The sequence below is a fragment of the Salvelinus fontinalis genome, chromosome 7, assembly GCF_029448725.1.
Source record: "Salvelinus fontinalis isolate EN_2023a chromosome 7, ASM2944872v1, whole genome shotgun sequence".
NCBI lineage: Eukaryota > Metazoa > Chordata > Actinopteri > Salmoniformes > Salmonidae > Salvelinus > Salvelinus fontinalis.
Window position 1 is genome coordinate 29,451,355 of NC_074671.1, and position 19,290 is coordinate 29,470,644.

Sequence of the window (19,290 nt, forward strand, 5' to 3'; positions counted from 1 at the left end):
TAGATCACACAGACAACGACAGTGTCAATGCGTTTTGGTACACCAGATTTCCATTCATTTCGATGGAACGCTGCGTTTGCCTTGCAGCATTGCGTTGTAGAAGTAGTTACAGTGTGTCCTATGTTCTGTGTGGTGCATACCTTGGATCCAACATACGCATAGACTTGTCAGAAATAGTAGCAAAAGGCGAATGACTTTTGTTGCACACATATCCAATAAAAATGGTGGATTACAAAATAAAAAAATTAGACTGCAGAATGTATTACATAGCATTGATGCAATCACACTGTCGGTCTGATCGAAGCGTTAAACATTCTTATCAGCCGACTGTGCTGTGCATTGCTTGTTTTTCTTGACGTTCCTATCGAGGAATGGGAGTTGCTGCAACAGCTACAGGAACGTCCCCTATCATGTCCACCTATGTGCTATTTGGAAGGGAGAAACACCAATGACTGATTAATCTTTTCTGAATAAAATTGTATTGAAATTAAGTGTACCACACTCAACTTTCAACATTTTCACAACGAATACACAGAAGGGATGCATCCAGCTCAACTCCTGGGATATTTAAGAGGATAGGTAGCATCCGTGAACATAGCTGCGGTAGGTAGGGGTCTGGAGAGTGCTGTAGCATCCCCTGAAAAATCTGAATGTAAAAAATAGGAGAAAAAAAGTTTACTAGTATTAGCGGACCGATATAGACGTCTGTAGAGCAGGCAATACTTTTCTTTTTTCACCTCTGCTTTGGCAAAAAAAAGGGTAGTTGTATATTTAAGAACAGTATCTTGCAGGATTCAATAGTTGGATTTGTAAGAGTTGTTGTCCTGTCCCTTTCTCTGCGACTGTCATTCCTAATGGAATCTAGAAAGAACAAAGTTATGGGCACAGACACAAAACATCCACATCAAATTCATTATTTTTCTTGATCAAATAACATGGAAAACAACCACTTATTGTGAAGTATTCATTTACCATCCTCACAAACCCCAATGTAAATGTACATTGCTGTATTATACTGTACATCTAGGTTTGGTACCTGTAGACATTTCATCACCACGAAGAACAACAATGCACAATACATTAATTTAGTACATTGAGACATTAAATGGTTTGTGATGATGTGGCTCAGTTGGTAGAGCATGGCACTTGCAACGCTAGTAGTTGTGGGTTTGATTCCCACATGGGACCAGTACAAAAATGTATGCACTCACTCAGTGGTGTAAAGTACTTAAGTACAAATACTTGAAAGTAATACTTAAGCAGTTTTTTCAGGTGTCTGTACTTCACTTTACTATTTATATTTTTGACAACTTTTCCTTTAACTTCACTACATTCCTAAAGAAAATTATATACTTTATCCCTGACACCCAAAAGTAGTTGTTACATTTAGAATGCTTAGCTTAGACAGGAAAATGGTCTAATTCACACACTTATCAAGATATCATCCCTCGTCATCCCTACTGCCTCTGATCTGGCGGACTCACTAAACACATGCTTCATTTGTAAATGATGTCAGTGTTGGAGTGTGCCCCTGTCTATCCATACAGTAAAAAACAAGAAAATTGTGCCGCCTGGTTTGCTTAATGTAAGGAATTTTAAATTCTTTAAACTTTTACTTCTACTTTTGACACATATTTTAGCAATTACATTTACTTTTTATACTTAAGTATATTTAAAACCAAATACATTTCAAAGTTTACTCAAGTAGGATTGTACTGGGCAACTTTCTATGAAGGTATCTTTACTTTTACTCAAGTATGACAATTGGGTATTTTTTCCACCACTGCACTCACTACTGTAAGTTGCTCTGGATAAGAGAATCTACTAAAATGTAAAAGGAATGAAAATACCATTTCAGTTCCCACAGAGAAATAAGTTGCATTTGCAAAGTAGTTCAAGAAACAGGAAAACATATCAAGCAATATTTGTATATTCCACAAGTATTATCAGATTAACTGTTTTGTACAGATAATTATCAGACTCAAGTTACAAATGCTGATAAACTCTCAAATACATTTAGTAAAAAAAAAATCACAAAAGTAGTGCACTAGTCCTGTATTAGCAGACCGATATATGCATCTTTAAAAAACACAACTCTTAGAGTATAAGTCTTAGTATGTTTAAAGTTGTTAGATACTGTACTTGATGAAGGTGAACACAGAATAACGAATACAGATGAAATGAGGGTGCCTTTACAGACTAAATTCAGATGTAGGCCTATTGTGCAATACAACACGTTTTATCATGGCCACAAAACGACATTGCTCCCATTGCCAAGAATTTCACTTGGAACCCTTTGAAGCCAGGATAGTTGCGTCTCCACTTTGGTAACTCATTGTGTTACAGTGATCTACTCTTGTTGTCTTCATATCCTGAAATTCACAACATTAAAAGAGAGGAAATGAACATGTTTATATTCCTCTTCAATAACCTTCACAATATTAATGTCCTCAAAATAAATGTTTACTCTATGTGATGGAACAAATCCCTGAAATTACTGCATGTTTCTGAATTAGATAATAAGAAAGAGTTAATCTCTCATGTGATAGTGTACTTACAGGAACCAGAATATTGACAATTCTATAATTTTCCTCATGAAAATTCTAAAATGTTTCTCATTAGCATACTTTGTTATAGAATTTGTGTGGTGAGGGATTGAAACCGTTTAATGGGAAGCGACAACTAGTGACCCAACACACCTCTGTAAGCGCTGGTTTGTGGAGACAGTGGACATACGGCTTGGGCTCCTTCTCAATCTTTCCAGCAAAGGTTTTGTAGCAGATTGCACAATCTATCAACGGCTGTAGAAATACACACAATATGACAGCGTCGACAACAGCATCATATATACATTTTTATTCCATGCTGTAGACTTAGATGTGTCGACTATAACCCATGGGATTGTATGAAAGCCCTCAGGGAGTTGATGATTCAGAGCAACTGTTCTCAGACAGTTCCAGGTACTCACTCGGTCGTCCCTGAACTTGCATTGCGTGGCGTCAACTGTTCCCTTTCCACACTTGGTGGCTTTCAGGTAGAAATTGTGATAAATATAGCTCACATCAAATCCAGGCTAGAAGAAAAAAAATGTATAAAGCATTGTAGACTAAACCATAAACATTTACCAGAGAGGTCTACACAAAATGGTTCTGCCACATTCCTCAGAAAAACAACCTCCCAGTAACGGAAATTTCCATGGTTCTGTTTGTCTTTACTTTCTTCATGCACCAAATAGAGCCTAATAAAGGCATGATTCATGGCACCAGATTTTACCTCTATGTCGGACTTCAGGAGACTCTTGAAGAAGAGATAATGATACTGGACTCCAGAATGAGAGTTGAGTTGTTGCAGGGCCAGATCCACTCCTTTCCTGTATTTGTCAGAGAGTTTACTGTAAGCCTCCTGAGCCTCAATAGAAGACAGCAGGACTCCAGCACTAACCAACAGCAGCAGCAGAGCAGCCATCTTCCTACCAGTGTGTGTGGAGCAGCCTGACTGAGGTCATTGTTCGGTATTAGTACCACCCACTTGACTTCTGGGATGAACACTAAAGACAAACAAGCTTTTCTGGGAGGGAGCCTCTGATGTCTGTTTTTGGATGGGAGATGAGCAACAAAGGAAAATGTGCAGATATGGTCATGCTCAGTTTTTGACCTAGTTACAAAACTGAGGTTAGTTTCAACATGATGAAAATCTATTTTAATTTCTATATTTCAACATTATAAAACATATTTTTTGAATTAGCAATGTATAAGTCAAATGTAAAAAAATATACAGTGCATTCTGAAAGTATTCAGACTCCTTCCCCGTTTCCATATTTTGTTACATTACAGCCTTATTCTAAAATGTATTAAATGAAATGTTTTCCTCTTCAATCTACACACAATATAAGTATAACATAAGTATTCAGACCCTTTGCTATGAGACTCGAAATTGAGTTCAAGTGCATCCTGTTTCAATTCATCATCCTTGAGATGTTTCTACAACTTGATTGGAGTCGACCTGTGTTAGATTCAATTGATTGGACATGATTAGGAAAGGCAAACACCTGTCTATATAAAGGTCCCACAGTTGACAGTGCGTGTCAGGGCAAAAACCAAGCAATGATGTCGAAGGAACTGTCCATAGAACTCTGAGACAGGATGTCGAGGCACAAATCTGGGGAAGGGTACCAAAAGATGTCTGCAGCATTGAAGGTCCCCATGAACCCAGTTGCCTCCATCAACCTTAAATTGATTAAGTTTGGTACCACCAAGACTCTTCCAATTGCTCAGCTGGCCACCCGGCCAAACTGAGCAATTGGGGGAGAAGGGCCTTGGTCAAGGAGGTGACCAAGAAAACAATGGTCACAGAGCTCCAGAGTGCCTCTGTGGAGATGGGAGAACCTTCCAGAAGGACAACAATCTCTGCATCATTCCACCAATCAGGCTTTTATGGTAGAGTGGCCAGACAGAAGCCACTCATAAGTAAAAGGGACATGACAGCCTGCTTGGAGTTTGCCAATAGCCCCCTAAAGGACTCCCAGACCATAAGAAACAAGATTCTCTGGTCTGATGAAACCAAGATTGAACTCTTTGGCCTGAATGCCAAGTGTCACATCTGTAGGAAACCTGGCACCATCCCTATGGTGAAGCATGGTGGTAGCAGCATCATGCTGTGGGGATGTTTTTCAAAGGCAGGGAGTGGGAGACTAGTCAGGATCGAGGCAAAGATGAACAGAACAAAGTACAGAGAGATCCTTGATGAAAACCTGCTCCAGAGTGCTCAAGACCTCAGACTGGGGCAACGGTTCACCTTCCAACAGGACAACGACCCTAAGCACACAGGAAAAGACAACACAGGAGTGGCTTCAGGACAAGACTCTGAATGTCCTTGAGTGGCCCAGCCAGACCCCAGACTTGACACCGATCTAACATCTCTGGAGAGATCTGAAAATAGTTGTGCAGCGACGCTCCCCATCCAACCTGACAGAGCTTGAGAGGATCTGCAGACAGGAATGAGAGAAACTCCCCAAATACAGGTGTGCCAAGACTTGAGGCTGTAATCACAGCCAAAGGTCCTTCAACAAAGTACTGAGTAAAGCGTCTGAAGTCAGTTTTTTTTAGCAAAAATGTCTAAAACCTGTTTTTGCTTTGTCATGAGGTACTTTATTTATTTTTAAAATACATTTTTGAAGAAGGCTGTAATTAACAAAATGCGGAGAAAGTCAAGGGGTCCGAATACTTTCCGAATGCACTGTATGTTGGTGGAATTCTTCAATAAAAATAACACTACAGCACAGGTCAAGTTAAATATAAAAGTTACTTTACTTATCAATATTTGAACTATTTATGTACACTGAACAAAAGCAACGAACACCCAGAATATTATATGTGTCCTTTGAAATTGAACTACCAAAAAAAAACAAAGTTTATGGTGGGCTCTGCCAATCATGTACAGAATACCTTCCCCCCATCCATCCCCGTTTCCACAAAAAAACAAACATATTTTGCTTCCCACCACTTTGTCCATGGTCATGCATTACTGCAACAGCTTTTAAAACATCTGCACAACAAACACCCTTTAAGACAACACATAATGCCACTTAATGCAATTCATGTGAGGGATCAGGACGTGGATTAATAGAGTCTCAGAGTAGGAATGCTAGGATCAGGTCCCCTCTGTCCATATAATCCTATTCATTAGGATCTAAAAAGGGAAATCTGAGCCTATATCATCATTGCCTGACAACTCAAACTGAAATATTCCGCTGTTTTAGGTTCGCTACATACTTCAGTCTGAGACTGCCATCGTTGAAGTGAGGTCAAAATGAGGGGTGTTGTACAAAAAAAAAAAAAAAAAGTCAGCAGCAATTGGATAATCTCTAACCAATCAGAATATCAAAGCCAATGATGAATTTTCAAAACCCTGCTTTACCCAGGTATGTTTTGGCTCTGGCCCAACCCATCGGTTTCTGGGACCAATCCGAACAGTTAGAATGTGTTTGCGTTACAAAAATCGTCAGTGAGGTACACAGATCCAGACTCATTGCAGAGAACAAACTATAGTCTGTGGGCTTGGCATAGCATTTGGCTGGAACAAGGAGTTTTGGTAGCCAGGCAGATATCACTCCTACTCTGAAACTCTTTACGAATACAGGCCCTGATTCATGGGCATTCTAAAAGTGAAAACTATTGAACTTCATTGACAAACGGAAACAGATAGGACGCTGGTGACATATTCAGGTGACACATGTAAGGTCACCATGTGCAGCTGTAGATCTAGTCAGGCACAAATACATGACATAGACCATGGGAAGAACATTGAGAAGTGCTTAACATTGAGAAGGAAAAGACAGAGACATGGCTTAACAATCAATGAGTGCATTTCATGTTAAAAATAATATTCATAGGTCTAACTCCAGACACACACACACACACACACACACACACACACACAGACACAATAGTACCAGTCAAAAGTTTGAACACACCTACTGATTAAACGGTTTTCCTTTATTTTTTACCACATTGTAGAATAATAGTGAAGACATAACTGTGAAATAACACATATGGAATCATGTAGTAACCAAAAAAAGTGTTAAACAATTCAAAATTGATTTCATTTGAGATTCTTCAAAGGATCCACACTTTGCCTTGACGACAGCTTTGCACACTCTTGGCAGTCTCTCAACGAGCTTCATGAGGTAGTCACCTGGAATGTATTTCAATTAACCAGTGTGCCTTGTTAAACGTTAATTTGTTTCCTTCTTAATGCGTTTGAGACAATCAGTTGTGTTGTGACAAGGTAGCGGTGGTATACAGAAGATCGCCCTATTTAGTAAAAGACCAAGTCCATGTTATGGCAAGAACAGCTCAAATAAGCAAGGAGAAATGACAGTCGATCATACTTTAAGACATGAAGGTCAGTCAATGCGCAACATTTCAAGAACTTTGAAAGTTTCTTCAAGTGCAGGTCGCAAAAACCATCAAGCGCTATGATGAAACTGGCTCTCATGAGGACCGCCACAGGAAAGGAAGACCCAGAGTTACCTCTGCTGCAGAGAATAAGTTCATTAGTTACCAGCCTCAGAAATTGAAGCCCAAATAAAGGCTTCACAGAGTTCAAGTAACAGACACATCTCAACATCAACTGTTCAGAGAAGACTGAGTGAATCAGGCCTTCGTGGTCAAATTGCTGCAAAGAAACTACTACTAAAGGACACCAATAAGAAGAAGAGACTTGCTTGGGTCAAGAAACACGAGCAATGGACATTAGACCGGTGGAAATCTGTCCTTTGGTCTGATGAGTCCAAATGTGACATTTTTGGTTCCATCTGCCGCATCTTTATGAGACGCAGAGTAGGTGAACGGATGATGATCTCCGCATGTGTGGTTCCCACTGTGAAGCATGGAGGAGGTGTGATGGTGCTTTGCTGGTGAAACTGTCTGATTTATTTAGAATTCAAGGCAGTTAACCAGCATGGCTACCACAGTATTCTGCAGCGATAAGCCATCCCATCTGGTTTGCACTTAATGGGTCTATCATTTGTTGTTCAACATCACAATGACCCAACCCACCTCCAGGCTGTGTAAGGGCAATTTGATCAAGGAGAGTGGCGGAGTGCTGCATCAGATGACCTGGCCTCCACAAATCACCTGACCTCAACGCAATTGAGATGGTTTGGGATGAGTTGGAGCACAGTGTGAAGGAAAAGCAGCCAACAACTGCTCAGCACATGTGAGAACTCCTTCAAGACTGTTGGAAAAGAATTCAAGGTGAATCATAAGAGCGTGAAAAGCTGTCATCAAGGCAAAGGGTGGCTAATTTGAAGAATCTAAAATCTAAAAAATATTTTGATTTGTTTAAGACTTTTTTGGTTACTACATGATTCCATGTGTGTTATTTCATAGTTTTGATGTCGTCACTATTATTCTACAATGTAGAAAATAGTAAAAATAAAGAAAAACCCTTGAGTGAGTGGATGTGTCCAAACTTTTGGACTGGTACTGTGCGTGTACATATAATAAAAATATATGTAAAAAGGCTTCAAGCCATTCCTGTGTCATGGGCAATACTAAGGTGATTGTCAACTCTACACGGACTGAACAGAAATTTGGCCAACAGTATCATTTATGCATTTTAGACAATGAATTTCTTTCTAGCTGACACTTGATAATATAATTACTCAAATGACCTTAGACGTATGATAAAATGGAATGTTGCAAGAGAATGGTCTTGACCTGCTGAACCCCTTTGCTCACTTTGGAAACATCATTAACCAGGTGGCAAGATACAGAGATGACTGAACCACATTCGATTGTTCTGACCACACTTAAAACTATTTACATTTTATTTATTTTTATTTTACCGTTATTTTACCAGGTAAGTTGACTGAGAACACGTTCTCATTTGCAGCAACGACCTGGGGAATAGTTACAGGGGAGAGGAGGGGGATGAATGAGCCAATTGTAAACATGGCCGAGGTCTGGCAAGAAATAAAACCACTCACACAGAAAAGAAACAAATAAGTCCTTTCCCCAAAAATGTACAAGTTTTATGCCGACAGGTTGACAGTGAGAACACAAAGATGTCCCCCCCAGGACATATACTGCATCTGCATTATCACCCTCATTGTGAACACAAAGAAAACACCAACATAAAGTGTCTTAATAGGGCGTTGGGTCACCACGAGCCAAACAGCTTCAATGCACCTTGGCATAGATTCTGTCTGGAACTCTATTCGATGGATGTGACACCATTCTTCCACAAGAAATTCCATTATTTTGTGTTTTGTTGGTAGTGGAAAACACTGTCTCAGGCGCTGCTCCAGAATCTCCCATAAGCATTACTGAGATGGCCATGGCATAAGGTTTACATCGTTTTCATGCTCATCAAACAATTCAGTGACCACTTGTGCACTGTGGATGGGGGCATTATCATCTTATGAGGGCAAAGCCATGGTAGCCAAAATAATAGTTCACCCACGATTTATATTCATGACGCTAAGCATGATGGGTTGTTATCGGCTTAATTAACTCTGGAACCACACGTGGAAGCACCTGCTTTCAATATCATTTGTATCCCTCATTTACTCAGGTGTTTACATTATTTTGGCATTTACCTGTATAACTATTTCATGTAGACAGTACTTCAGAAATGTGTAGCACTTGAGAAATGGGATCCCACTTCAGTACCTTAAATACATGTGAAAAGACTACATATACGGACGGACAAATAGTTCCGGTCAATTTACATAAAAAAATACGTTTGGGGAGAGTTACATTTACGTTCAGTACAGTACTTTGAAAGCATTTGGTACTACCATGTGTACTTTGGTTACATTTGGTTCCCCTCTGCCGCTAAGCTTGAGGCACCACAGCGGCCAAATAAGCACAGATGATGACTGGATGAAAACAAGTGATTATAACTGAAGAACATTTTTTTTTGCATATCTTTTCTCTGTCCAGAACAAACCACACAATCACAGACAGATTCCCACATCTCATCACATCTCCACAAGACCGCTATGACTGCGGACCTGTTAAGTACTGTGTTGTAATGACTTCTGGTAAAACCACTGGACTCCACTACCTTATTAGCTTGATATCAGTCGGAGCAGGTCTCCTTTGTAATTGTTTGGAAACATAAAAATCGGACTCCTTCCGTACTAGCTAATGGAATGGTATGGAGATAGATGCCTTACATTTCTATGTATTTATTTTACACAGCTTAGTCTATCAAATACTAAGACACCTAAAGGCAAATATGAAACACTAATTTAATATTACACAAAAACAAATATTCAAATTTGGTGTCTTAAAAAGTGCTCAGAGCTTAAAAGTGGCTGTTGAAATTACAGCCGTTTAAAACAAATAAGGCAACATCTACAACGTTCCTCAGTACAGTTATCGTCTTCTTAATAAGGCGCTTAGTGAGCTAAAAGAGCTAAACATAAAAAGAGAACAAAATCAAATATCAATATTTTAAAATATATTGACTCAAGGAATGTATCCCATATGTAATCATCCACACATTCAATGTGAATCAGCGCACCCTCTCAGGGTTGAAAAATGTATCATTGTGTCTTAAACAACTTACTAATATATATATATATCTCATGTCATTGGAATAAACCTTGAAATTATAAATCTATATAGCACAATTTTAACCTCTCCTCCACTGATATTTAAAAAAATATGTAGCAATATATAAAAACATGGATGATGAATAAAATAAATATGCTGAACTGGTTGGACCTTTCAGTCGGTATTCATCCCTAACGCCACAAAGTGCTCCGACCCCTAACCCCTTCCGATGACATGATATGCCCCCTATAATGGGTCTCCATTTGCTGCTGTGTGTCATCATGAGGCAGCTTGTATGTTGTCATGAAAACGTTGAATCATTCATGGCATCCAATTGAACTCTGTCCAAGTGAATGAGATTGAAAGGGAACCAAGCCTGCAGACGACATCTTTGCCCTTCGGTCAGGTGTGGTTAAATCAATGGAAGCCAGGACCAACAGAGCTCAATGATGGTCTGAAGGTCTGTCAATTGGGTATATAGGGTTTTCCCTTGGACAGGCTTCTCATTGGCTGGTAGAGTGATTGGCAGGTTGGTTTGGCCACTGCGGGATGAATCCAGCAATAGGTAGGCATATGATGGTGTGGGTCACACAGGCATGTGCATCTCTGAGTACTCGTCATGGACCTCTCTCTCATCAAAGATGGGCTCTGCGTCATCAGAATCCAGCTGGGAGAGAAGAGAGCAGAATGTTAGAGCAAGGCACTAACTATACTGTTGATTAAGATTGATTGATTTGAATTAGGTAGATGAATTGTAAATCTTTCTTCAATCAAATGTACAGCGTTTTATACAGGGTAAAAAGTCCATTACAAGCCAGGCCAGGCCTAAAACCCCCCTGAAGAACAAGCAGATCAGACAGCCTCAAGTAGAAACTCCCTACGCTTTTCATATAATGTGCCATAAGGCACTCTCCTCAAATGTCCTCAGAGTTTAGACAGTAGATGCGTCTCAAATGGCAGCCTATTCCCTATATAGTGCATTACTTTTGACCAGGGCCCATAGGTTGAATGCTAGTGAATTGGCCTAAAGCTAGTGAATGGGCCTAGTGTGCCGCCGTGTGGGCTAACTTACACACTGCATCTCTCGGGTGGTGAAGATGCGTGACAACAGAAACATCTTAACGGGCACGGTGAGGATGAGGACGAAGGGGAAGGCCAGCGAAGCCACGGTGGACATGACGGCCCACAGCGATGCCAGACACACCAGCTGGATCAGCGTGTACAGGTGCATCCGCAGCGTTTTCACCTGGGGGGGACACAGTGACTATGGGTTAATGTGGTGGATTACCGTAATACACATGAAATGGGACAATGAAAATCATGCATATGATACAGTATAACACATACAGTATATATACACAGTCTGGTATCCCATTGGGGTAAATAGCTTCTATAGGTTTATATAGTGGATTATACAGGAAAGGCTCTCTTCGGTAGCATGGCTGATGCGACCCACGTGGTACACAGCAAAGGACAGCTGTGACCCACTGAGCTGTAATGGAAGGGGGCGGTGCTTGGGAGCTGTGTGTGGCTGTATGCGTTGTGTTTGAATGAGAAAAACACACAGAAGAAAATGCACCCCCCCTTCATTATCAACGCATCGTGCCTACAACATCATATCAGCCTCTCCAGATTCTGTAGTCAGGAAGACTGAGTTTGGTATCAGGCAGCCTAGCTAGTCGGTGGATCAGGGCCAAAAAGGTTTTGGGAACCAACAAGTGTCTCAGAGTAGGGGTTTCTGAACTAGAATCAGTTTTGCCTTTCAGATCATAATGCATACGGACCAAGAGCCACTGCTCTAAGTTTCTCTCTGTGACTGTGTGCCGTGGTCACCTTGCGGACGTAGGTGTGGTCTGGGTGGTACTTGGGGGGCATCAGCAGTAGCATCAGGCGCTCGGTGAACTGGATGCCGTTGAGTGACATCACACCCATGTAGAGGAAGATGCCAAACAGCACAGCGATGGGGATCTGACGCAAGAGGTCTCCGATCACGATGGAAAGGCCTGGAGGACAAGGGAGGAAGAGTTTAGATAGAGAAATTACTGAAAACATGAGTGCATCTCAATACTCTATTACAGTTGCCTCTTCTTTTAGTCTGATGGGAAAAGCCAAGTTAACAGAAGCAAAGTACAGGTATTTCGCTTGTATATTTTGTTTTTATCCTATGTTTTCAAATCACTAGAGAAGGGAGGAGCCAATGGGAGGAAGCTACGTTAAACTTTTTAGAAGCGCCAAACATCTTCCATTCTAGTCTATTCTACATCTAGCCGACAAGACACTCACCTACTAAGATGGCCACCAGCAACCCTGTGACCCGCTGCTCCTTGACCTCCTGGATGCGGGGCTTGTCACCTGGGGCGACTGCCTTGCTCATGACTGTGAGGGCGTTGGCGTGCGTGACGGAGCGCACGGTGGCGGCGGCCATCCAGGGCAGGCCGAACAGGGCCGAGGTGCCCCCTAATACCACGATCACCAGCAGGTCCAGGTGGAAGCCAGAACCCTTAACCAGCATCCGCTCCTTCTTACTCACTATCAGCCTGGGGAGCGAGGGAGGGAGGGAGGCAGATGGTTGAGAAGGAGTAAATCTGATAAATATATAATATATTAAATGTAATGTCTTCCATGCATGTCCTCACCACACTGTATATACCGTCTATTCACACCATGTATTTTAATGATGTTATTGTCTTACTTTTTATTATTTTTTACTTTAGTTTATTTGGTAAATATATTCTTAACCAACAGTGCAGTTCAAAACGGGTTAAGGGCTTGTAAGTAAGGATTTCATGGTAAGGTCTACACTTGTGTTCAGCGCATGTGACAAATAAAGCTGGATTTGTTTTGATTTTGATTTGAATGTCTGGGGAAAGAAGACCCTAGAGGATGGGAGAGAGGTGTGTGTGACACTGACTCACGTGGTGATCTGTGTCTCCATGAAGATGAGGATGAAGACCAGCAGGGCGGGCAGCATGCTGCCGAACATCATCCAGATGGGGAACGGGGTGTCCATGCCCAGGGGGTTGATCACCCAGCCACGCTTCTCAGGACTAGTCACAGAGAAGCCACTGGGCACACTCAGTTTCTACACAAGGTCAGGGAGAAAGTGACATGTGTTATAGAGGGTAATGACATGACGTAATATGTCTTCAAAGAAACTGGTTCTATAGAATTTATCAGTAAAACAGAAGTTAAGCATATTCGAGACGATTCAATTAACAAACTAATGAAGGTCTTTGGAGTTCTTGTCATTGCAGTACTGCTCACCTGTGTGTACGTGTCACGTATACTGTAGTCCACTAGGACCATGATGAGGATGGCTATGGGGACCCCGAAATCCCCAATGATCCTACGCAGCTGAACAACAAAAAAACAGCATAAACTCCAAAATAATTATGTTTAGTCTTATTAAGTTTGTATTAAATTGACATACATCCTGATAATGCTTCTGTATCTTACCTTGCCGGGGAAGAAGGCACTGTTTTTGAACTTGCGCAGGTAGAATGCAATGAAGAAGGTTCCAGACATGAGCACCAGGGAGAGCAGTGCTGTGTTGGGTTCCCTCCAGACCTTCACCGGCACCACCGAAATGGTGCCGTTGCCAAGCAACAGCTCCAGGGGGCTATTCTCCATTGTGGAGTTCTCCGCCGTGCTGTTGTCAGAGGAACAGCGCTGCAGCGGGTGCTCCACGAAAATCTGCCCGGCGACACAGAAAAATGGCTCGCATTAAAGCACCGCTTCGCACGCACGCACACACTACCTCCCCCCGACCGAGATCACTTCAACACAACTTCAGAGAGATTAAAACTGACATTATACCTTTAAGGTCCCCGCACAAACACGTTCTGAGAATGGAGATTAATTCATAGAAAATTAATCCCTTCAAAGTCTTGTGTTGGCAAAGGTCTGAAAATAGTAACATTCCTGAAATCATAAGGCCGGATTACAGCCGGGCTTTCTGTCCCATTCACTTTGTTCTCGGATCAGGGCCACTCAAATCACAAAATACGTACCCGTTAAAGGAAAATACCACTCAAAATCTATCTTTTGGTATTTTGTTTTATTAGTTCACTGTAGATACGGTCCCAAAATGTTTTGTATGTCAACAATCAAGTGTAAGATACAGAACTTAAAAAATACAGAATGTGTCACAGTAAGATGCATTTTGCATCATATTATGCAATGTATTATTTCGACCCCATGTTGTGAGCATAGTCCAATCTAGAGACAGATTTGATCCCCCCTCTACAAATTCAAGTGCTTTTAGCATTAATAAGGGCACTAAATAGTTTCTATCAGTTTCAATACTATAGTCAACTGAGCGCCAGGTTTACAGTACCTTGCCTATCTTGGAGAAGGTCTCGAAGATGAAGATGAGTGAGATGAGACAGGAGAAGATCTCCTGGGTGAAGCGCGAGACAAAGCGAACCAGGAAACTGCCCTCCAAGGCCACCATTATCACCACGATGATGATGAGCCAGAAGCCGATCCACACCCGGCCCGTCAGGTATTCAACCCCATTCCCCTTACAGAACTATATATATATGAGCGAGAGAGGTTAGGACACAAGCAACTAGTGGTAGAGGGTGTGACAAGTTATGACACTGACGGAAGGTTTGTTACATGATTGTTACACACACCATCACTGGCAGGGAAATACAAAAGGGATTCTTAAGTAGTAGTTAAGAATGTCATCTCCGAATCCAATTTGAGTTAACTCACAGAGTAGAAGGCCTCTTCAAAGACGAGCAGGGGTCCAGAGAATCCCACCACCAGGAGCGGCTGGGCCCCCAGGAGACAGAAGAGAATGCCCTGGAGTGCTGTGGCCACGATCAGCTCAGACACACCGATCAGACCCTCAGTCTTCTCACCTACCACAAGGCACACAGTCAAGAAACCGCACAGGCAACGTTCAGGAAACAACCTAAGAACATTATTTGAAAACATTAGTAAATAGCATTCAATACAGCTCCAATGCCTGACTTAAACACATGCTAAGTGTCTGGTTGTGTGTTGGTTGGGGTAGATTGGTATCGGGTGGATTTGTGGTGAGGTTAGTTTTTTCATCCTGTTCATTGTTCCCCTTACTTAATGAACTTACACAGGGACAATGTACGTTCATCAACATTTCTGTTAATGTGCCAGAATTTGCTAGCCATCTTAAACCCCTGGGGGACTCACCCAGGAGGCCTCCGAAGGTGATAGCTGGGGAGAGAGCGGCGAAGTAAATGAATATGACGGCCGCCGCGCACTGGGCGTTCAGCGCGTCCTTGAAGTCGCTTGCGTACTTTGGGTAGCGGCGCTTCACGTCCCGGATCAGGCCGCCGAAGGGGCGTCCCGTACGCTGCAGGGGGTCGTCTCCCGGCTTCCCGGGCGATAGAAGGGCCTCTGGAAGACATGAACACAGACCGTGTCAACATGGACTTCAATTTCAAATACTGCACTAGAAAAATTAAGTTGGTTTGAAGAAAAAAAAGGAAACTCTTAAAACATTATCATCCAGGTAACGGTCTGAGATGCTGGGAAAGTTTCTAGGACATCCTTTCTCTGTGACCAAAATGTCAGAATTCCCCCACCTTTCTCCTCCTGGCTTTTGGGCTCCTTGGCCAGCAGGGCTCCTTGCTCCTCCCTCTTGCGGAGCATCTCCTTCTGGAAGCGAGAGACTGAGTGGAGCAGCTCCTCACTGCCCATCTCTGAGGGGGGCAGCACGATGCTGCAGTCCAGGAAGCCGTTGATGGCGTTGAGCAGGTCCTGACGGTCATCCGCCAGGTAGGCCGACTCATGGAAGTGCTGCATGGAAAGGGGAAGGAAACACTCGACATATTAGGATTTATACTCATCATCCTGTGTGAGGTTTCAGAGGTAACAACAGTTAAACCAAATGAAAACATAAATGGAAACTGAAAACAGTGAAATTACAACACGGAATGTTTTTTATTGCACTCTATCCATTGGTCTGCTCTAAATTGGTCCCACGCTGACCTTGTCAGACATGAGTGTGGAGATGGAGCGTCCGATCTGGTGGTAGTCCATGTTGGTGCTGGAGGGTCCCAGCAGGACGAAGATGAACCTGACGGGCACGGGGACCTCCAGTACAGAGTCCAGCTCCTGCGCCTCCTGCAGCCGGACAAACGCCATGGTGGGCTGCTCCAGGAAGTCCACACTGCCTGGAAAGAGGAACAGAGTATCTGGGAAACTGCAATATTTTACACTCCTGTTTCAGCCAGTATTCACTGGTTCGTTTTCAGTTAACAATGGGTACCTTTTTGAAAGAATTCAACTCACCCACAAGGACAACAGTGGCCTCAGCGTTCTCTGGAATCTTCTCCAGCAGCTTAAGCTCATGCTTGGACTTGGACCTGTGCATGCCAATATTTGGAGTCGACTCCTTCTGCTGCAGAACACCAAATCATAACGTAGTTAACGCAGGTCTCTGTCTAGCTGACCAACAGGAGACCTTACCCATTAAAAAGGGACTCAACCATGTACTGCTAGAAGATACATATCTATCCAAATAAACATGTCTCCGCCACAATGTTATTGCCTGCTCTCTCTGTCAGTCAAATAAGTTATCCAACCTACATTCGCCACAGTAAACCACATAGTATCAATCAACCCGGAGCTGTAGTTACCTGCACGTCGTTCTTCTCCACGTCGACGCGCGTCTCCTGCTCCGCCGAGCTGGCCGAGCCCATGAGGGGCTCTGTGACGGAGGGCTCTGGCTGGTGGATGTGGTTGGAGCTGTGGTGGTGAGGCAGCAGGCTGCCCAGGCTGGCCGCAGAGATGTTCCTGGGGAAGGGGTTGTGGCTGTGCTCCTTCTCGTCGCTTGGGTGACTGCGGGGGGAGGGAGGGAAAGGCACACAGAGGTTGAGCAGGAGATACATCGCGTGAGAGAGGGCGAGGTGGGACCTACCAAGCAAGCAGGCGGCGTGGGGGACAGGCATGGAAAGTTCAGTGTGAATTGACATGCTGAACTAATAATGCCATTTCATCTATGAGATCAGAATGTTAGACGAACTCCAGCGATTTGTTTTATGTATCCTGTTGAAAAACAACAGCCAGAGTATAAATACAGTAATGTCCAAACACATTTTCTAAAACTACGGCAGTATTCCGTACTTCCATACTAAGAGATGAGATCGTCTTAAGAGTGTCTTTTTCACTAAGCTGTGTTAGACGATTTGTAGGTGTAGTGGTCGTGCTGTACCTGTGTTTGAGAAGCAGGGCTCGGAGCACGTTGGCGCGGTCCTCAGCCTTGATCTGGTCTGAGATGATCATCTGCTCCACCACCTGGTGGGCGATGCCAGGCAGAGTCTTCTGGTCCAGGTCCAACAACACCGCCCCTGGGTGGCAGATGAGACACGGCACACTAGGGTCACTGCAGTGAGGGCAAACACAGATGTACACACACACACACACACACACACACACACACACACACACACACACACACACACACACACACACTCTTTCTCTCCCTCTCCTCTCTTTCTCTCCTCCTCTCCTACCGTGGGAGATGGTCTTGCGGAGCTCCAGCAGGCTGCGGAAGGAGAGCGAGGCCACGTGGGGTTTGCCCCAGCGATCCGTCTCCTCCTCCACGTCCTCCTCAAACTTGATCCAACGCGCTGTCTCCCGCCACTGCATTTCCTGGTTCTTATCCATGATCAGCTCGTTCAGCTCCACAAACACCTGAGAGGGAGAGATGGACGCTAAAGTGATAGTTCACCCAAATTACATATTGGTTTCCTTACCCTGTAAGCAGTCTATGTACAAGGTAAGACAGTAATCCTTTTGTTTACCTGGCCAGTGACCACTGTCTCCAATTGCTAACTTTGTAGCATGTTTGTCCAAAAACTAATGCAAGTCAATATCCATGATATTAGCATGTTCAGTGTAGATGCCCATGCACATCCAGGAGTCTGAAATGTTCAAACAAGCATCTCCTTCAAACCAAGTTATTATTGAGCAAACTTGATTAGATTCAGTGAGGATTGGAATAACTGAACTATCAGGGGAAATTGTTTTCGATTAGCTTAAATGTGTCTAGATCTGCTTCGGTCCGGGATCCTTGGGATGGCCCTAACCATTTTACATTTCAACTTCAACTGGGTAAGGCAAGGGATAAAGTTAGACAAGGGTTATATTTAAGGTTAGGCAAGGGTAGGGGTTAGGATTTAGGGTAGGGACGTCCCAAGGATCCCAGATAGCACTTTTTTGTCCATATTCTTCTGTTATTTTAGAATGAACGCTAGCTCTTCTCAGGATCATGCTGTTTCTTTAAAGACAGTCAACATTATAAGGAAGGGAAAGCATATCCAGAGAACTACGTGTCCATATGTGTTTATCTAGTTTCACTCTTCAAAATGTCAAGCGTGAAAGTAGTTGGCACCAGGCCTTGAACCTACTGACTTCTGAAAACCATGCAAAATGCATCAGACCTGGGTTCAATTACTATTTTAAATACTTTATTTGTGGTTGATTGAGCTTGCCTGGCTTAATGGACCAATAAAATAGTCCCCAAACTGCAAACCCAGTCCATCCGGCATTCCAGGCAGGCTGGAGCAAATGTTCAAAAGATTTTAAAATAGTAGTTGAACCCAAGTATACGGTGCATGTTGCCGTCAAACAGAAACACACTCAACAGTGTTACTCGGTTATATTAGGAACACCCAATAAACATGCATTGAAATTATCCTCAAAGTCAATACACTTCGCAAATATAGGCCACGGACAGAAACTAGCCGAAGCAACTAGTAAATGCAACATTATTTCAGTCAAAACCATTTGAATGAGCACCACAGTCGCTCCGTTGAGATTAAGTTCTTCCCGAACATCCACAAACTGTGATGAGTAGAAATACAGTAGAAATTGTAGAGACTCTGATGAGTAGAAACACAGTATCGCACCATTACAGCCTTATCACGTCACAACAGGCTGGTTAAAGAGAAACTAGGCTGGTGAGTTAGTGCGACCCAACCCACCACTACCTGTTTTAGTACCAAGCCAACAACCTAACTGATGATTAGCGAGTGATCATACTGTACCTACCCTCACGTGCAGACACACGGCGCCACATGCAAACCCACACTCCTGGAACCTGTGTCTGGCCGGCTAAGCCGCCTCACCTTCTGGGGCCGGGCCATATGGCCGGAGTAGTCCAATAAGACCATTCCGTCTGGCCGGGAGGCAGAACGGTACAGAACCACTGGCGGTAACGACTGGAAGG

At 43.0% G+C, this 19,290-nt stretch overlaps 1 protein-coding gene across 6 annotated transcripts in view; it reads right to left on the reverse strand.

Annotated features, from left to right (window-relative positions):
- Positions 1-5,282: 5,282 nt before the first annotated feature.
- The window catches only part of LOC129859357 (anion exchange protein 2-like), an 88,480-nt gene continuing 74,472 nt past the window's right edge, over positions 5,283-19,290 (reverse strand). For all 6 annotated transcript variants that reach the window (XM_055929039.1, XM_055929036.1, XM_055929038.1 and 3 more), the window contains 16 exons: positions 17,573-17,753; positions 17,272-17,407; positions 16,697-16,898; positions 16,350-16,458; positions 16,047-16,231; positions 15,641-15,854; positions 15,246-15,452; positions 14,787-14,935; positions 14,404-14,598; positions 13,524-13,760; positions 13,332-13,421; positions 12,983-13,149; positions 12,351-12,604; positions 11,901-12,070; positions 11,140-11,313; positions 5,283-10,734 (listed from right to left, as the gene is read on the reverse strand). In XM_055929039.1, the coding sequence (XP_055785014.1) occupies positions 10,654-10,734; positions 11,140-11,313; positions 11,901-12,070; positions 12,351-12,604; positions 12,983-13,149; positions 13,332-13,421; positions 13,524-13,760; positions 14,404-14,598; positions 14,787-14,935; positions 15,246-15,452; positions 15,641-15,854; positions 16,047-16,231; positions 16,350-16,458; positions 16,697-16,898; positions 17,272-17,407; positions 17,573-17,753 (2,751 nt within the window). In that variant the 3' untranslated portion in view covers positions 5,283-10,653. The remainder of the gene's footprint in view (positions 10,735-11,139; positions 11,314-11,900; positions 12,071-12,350; positions 12,605-12,982; positions 13,150-13,331; positions 13,422-13,523; positions 13,761-14,403; positions 14,599-14,786; positions 14,936-15,245; positions 15,453-15,640; positions 15,855-16,046; positions 16,232-16,349; positions 16,459-16,696; positions 16,899-17,271; positions 17,408-17,572; positions 17,754-19,290) is intronic.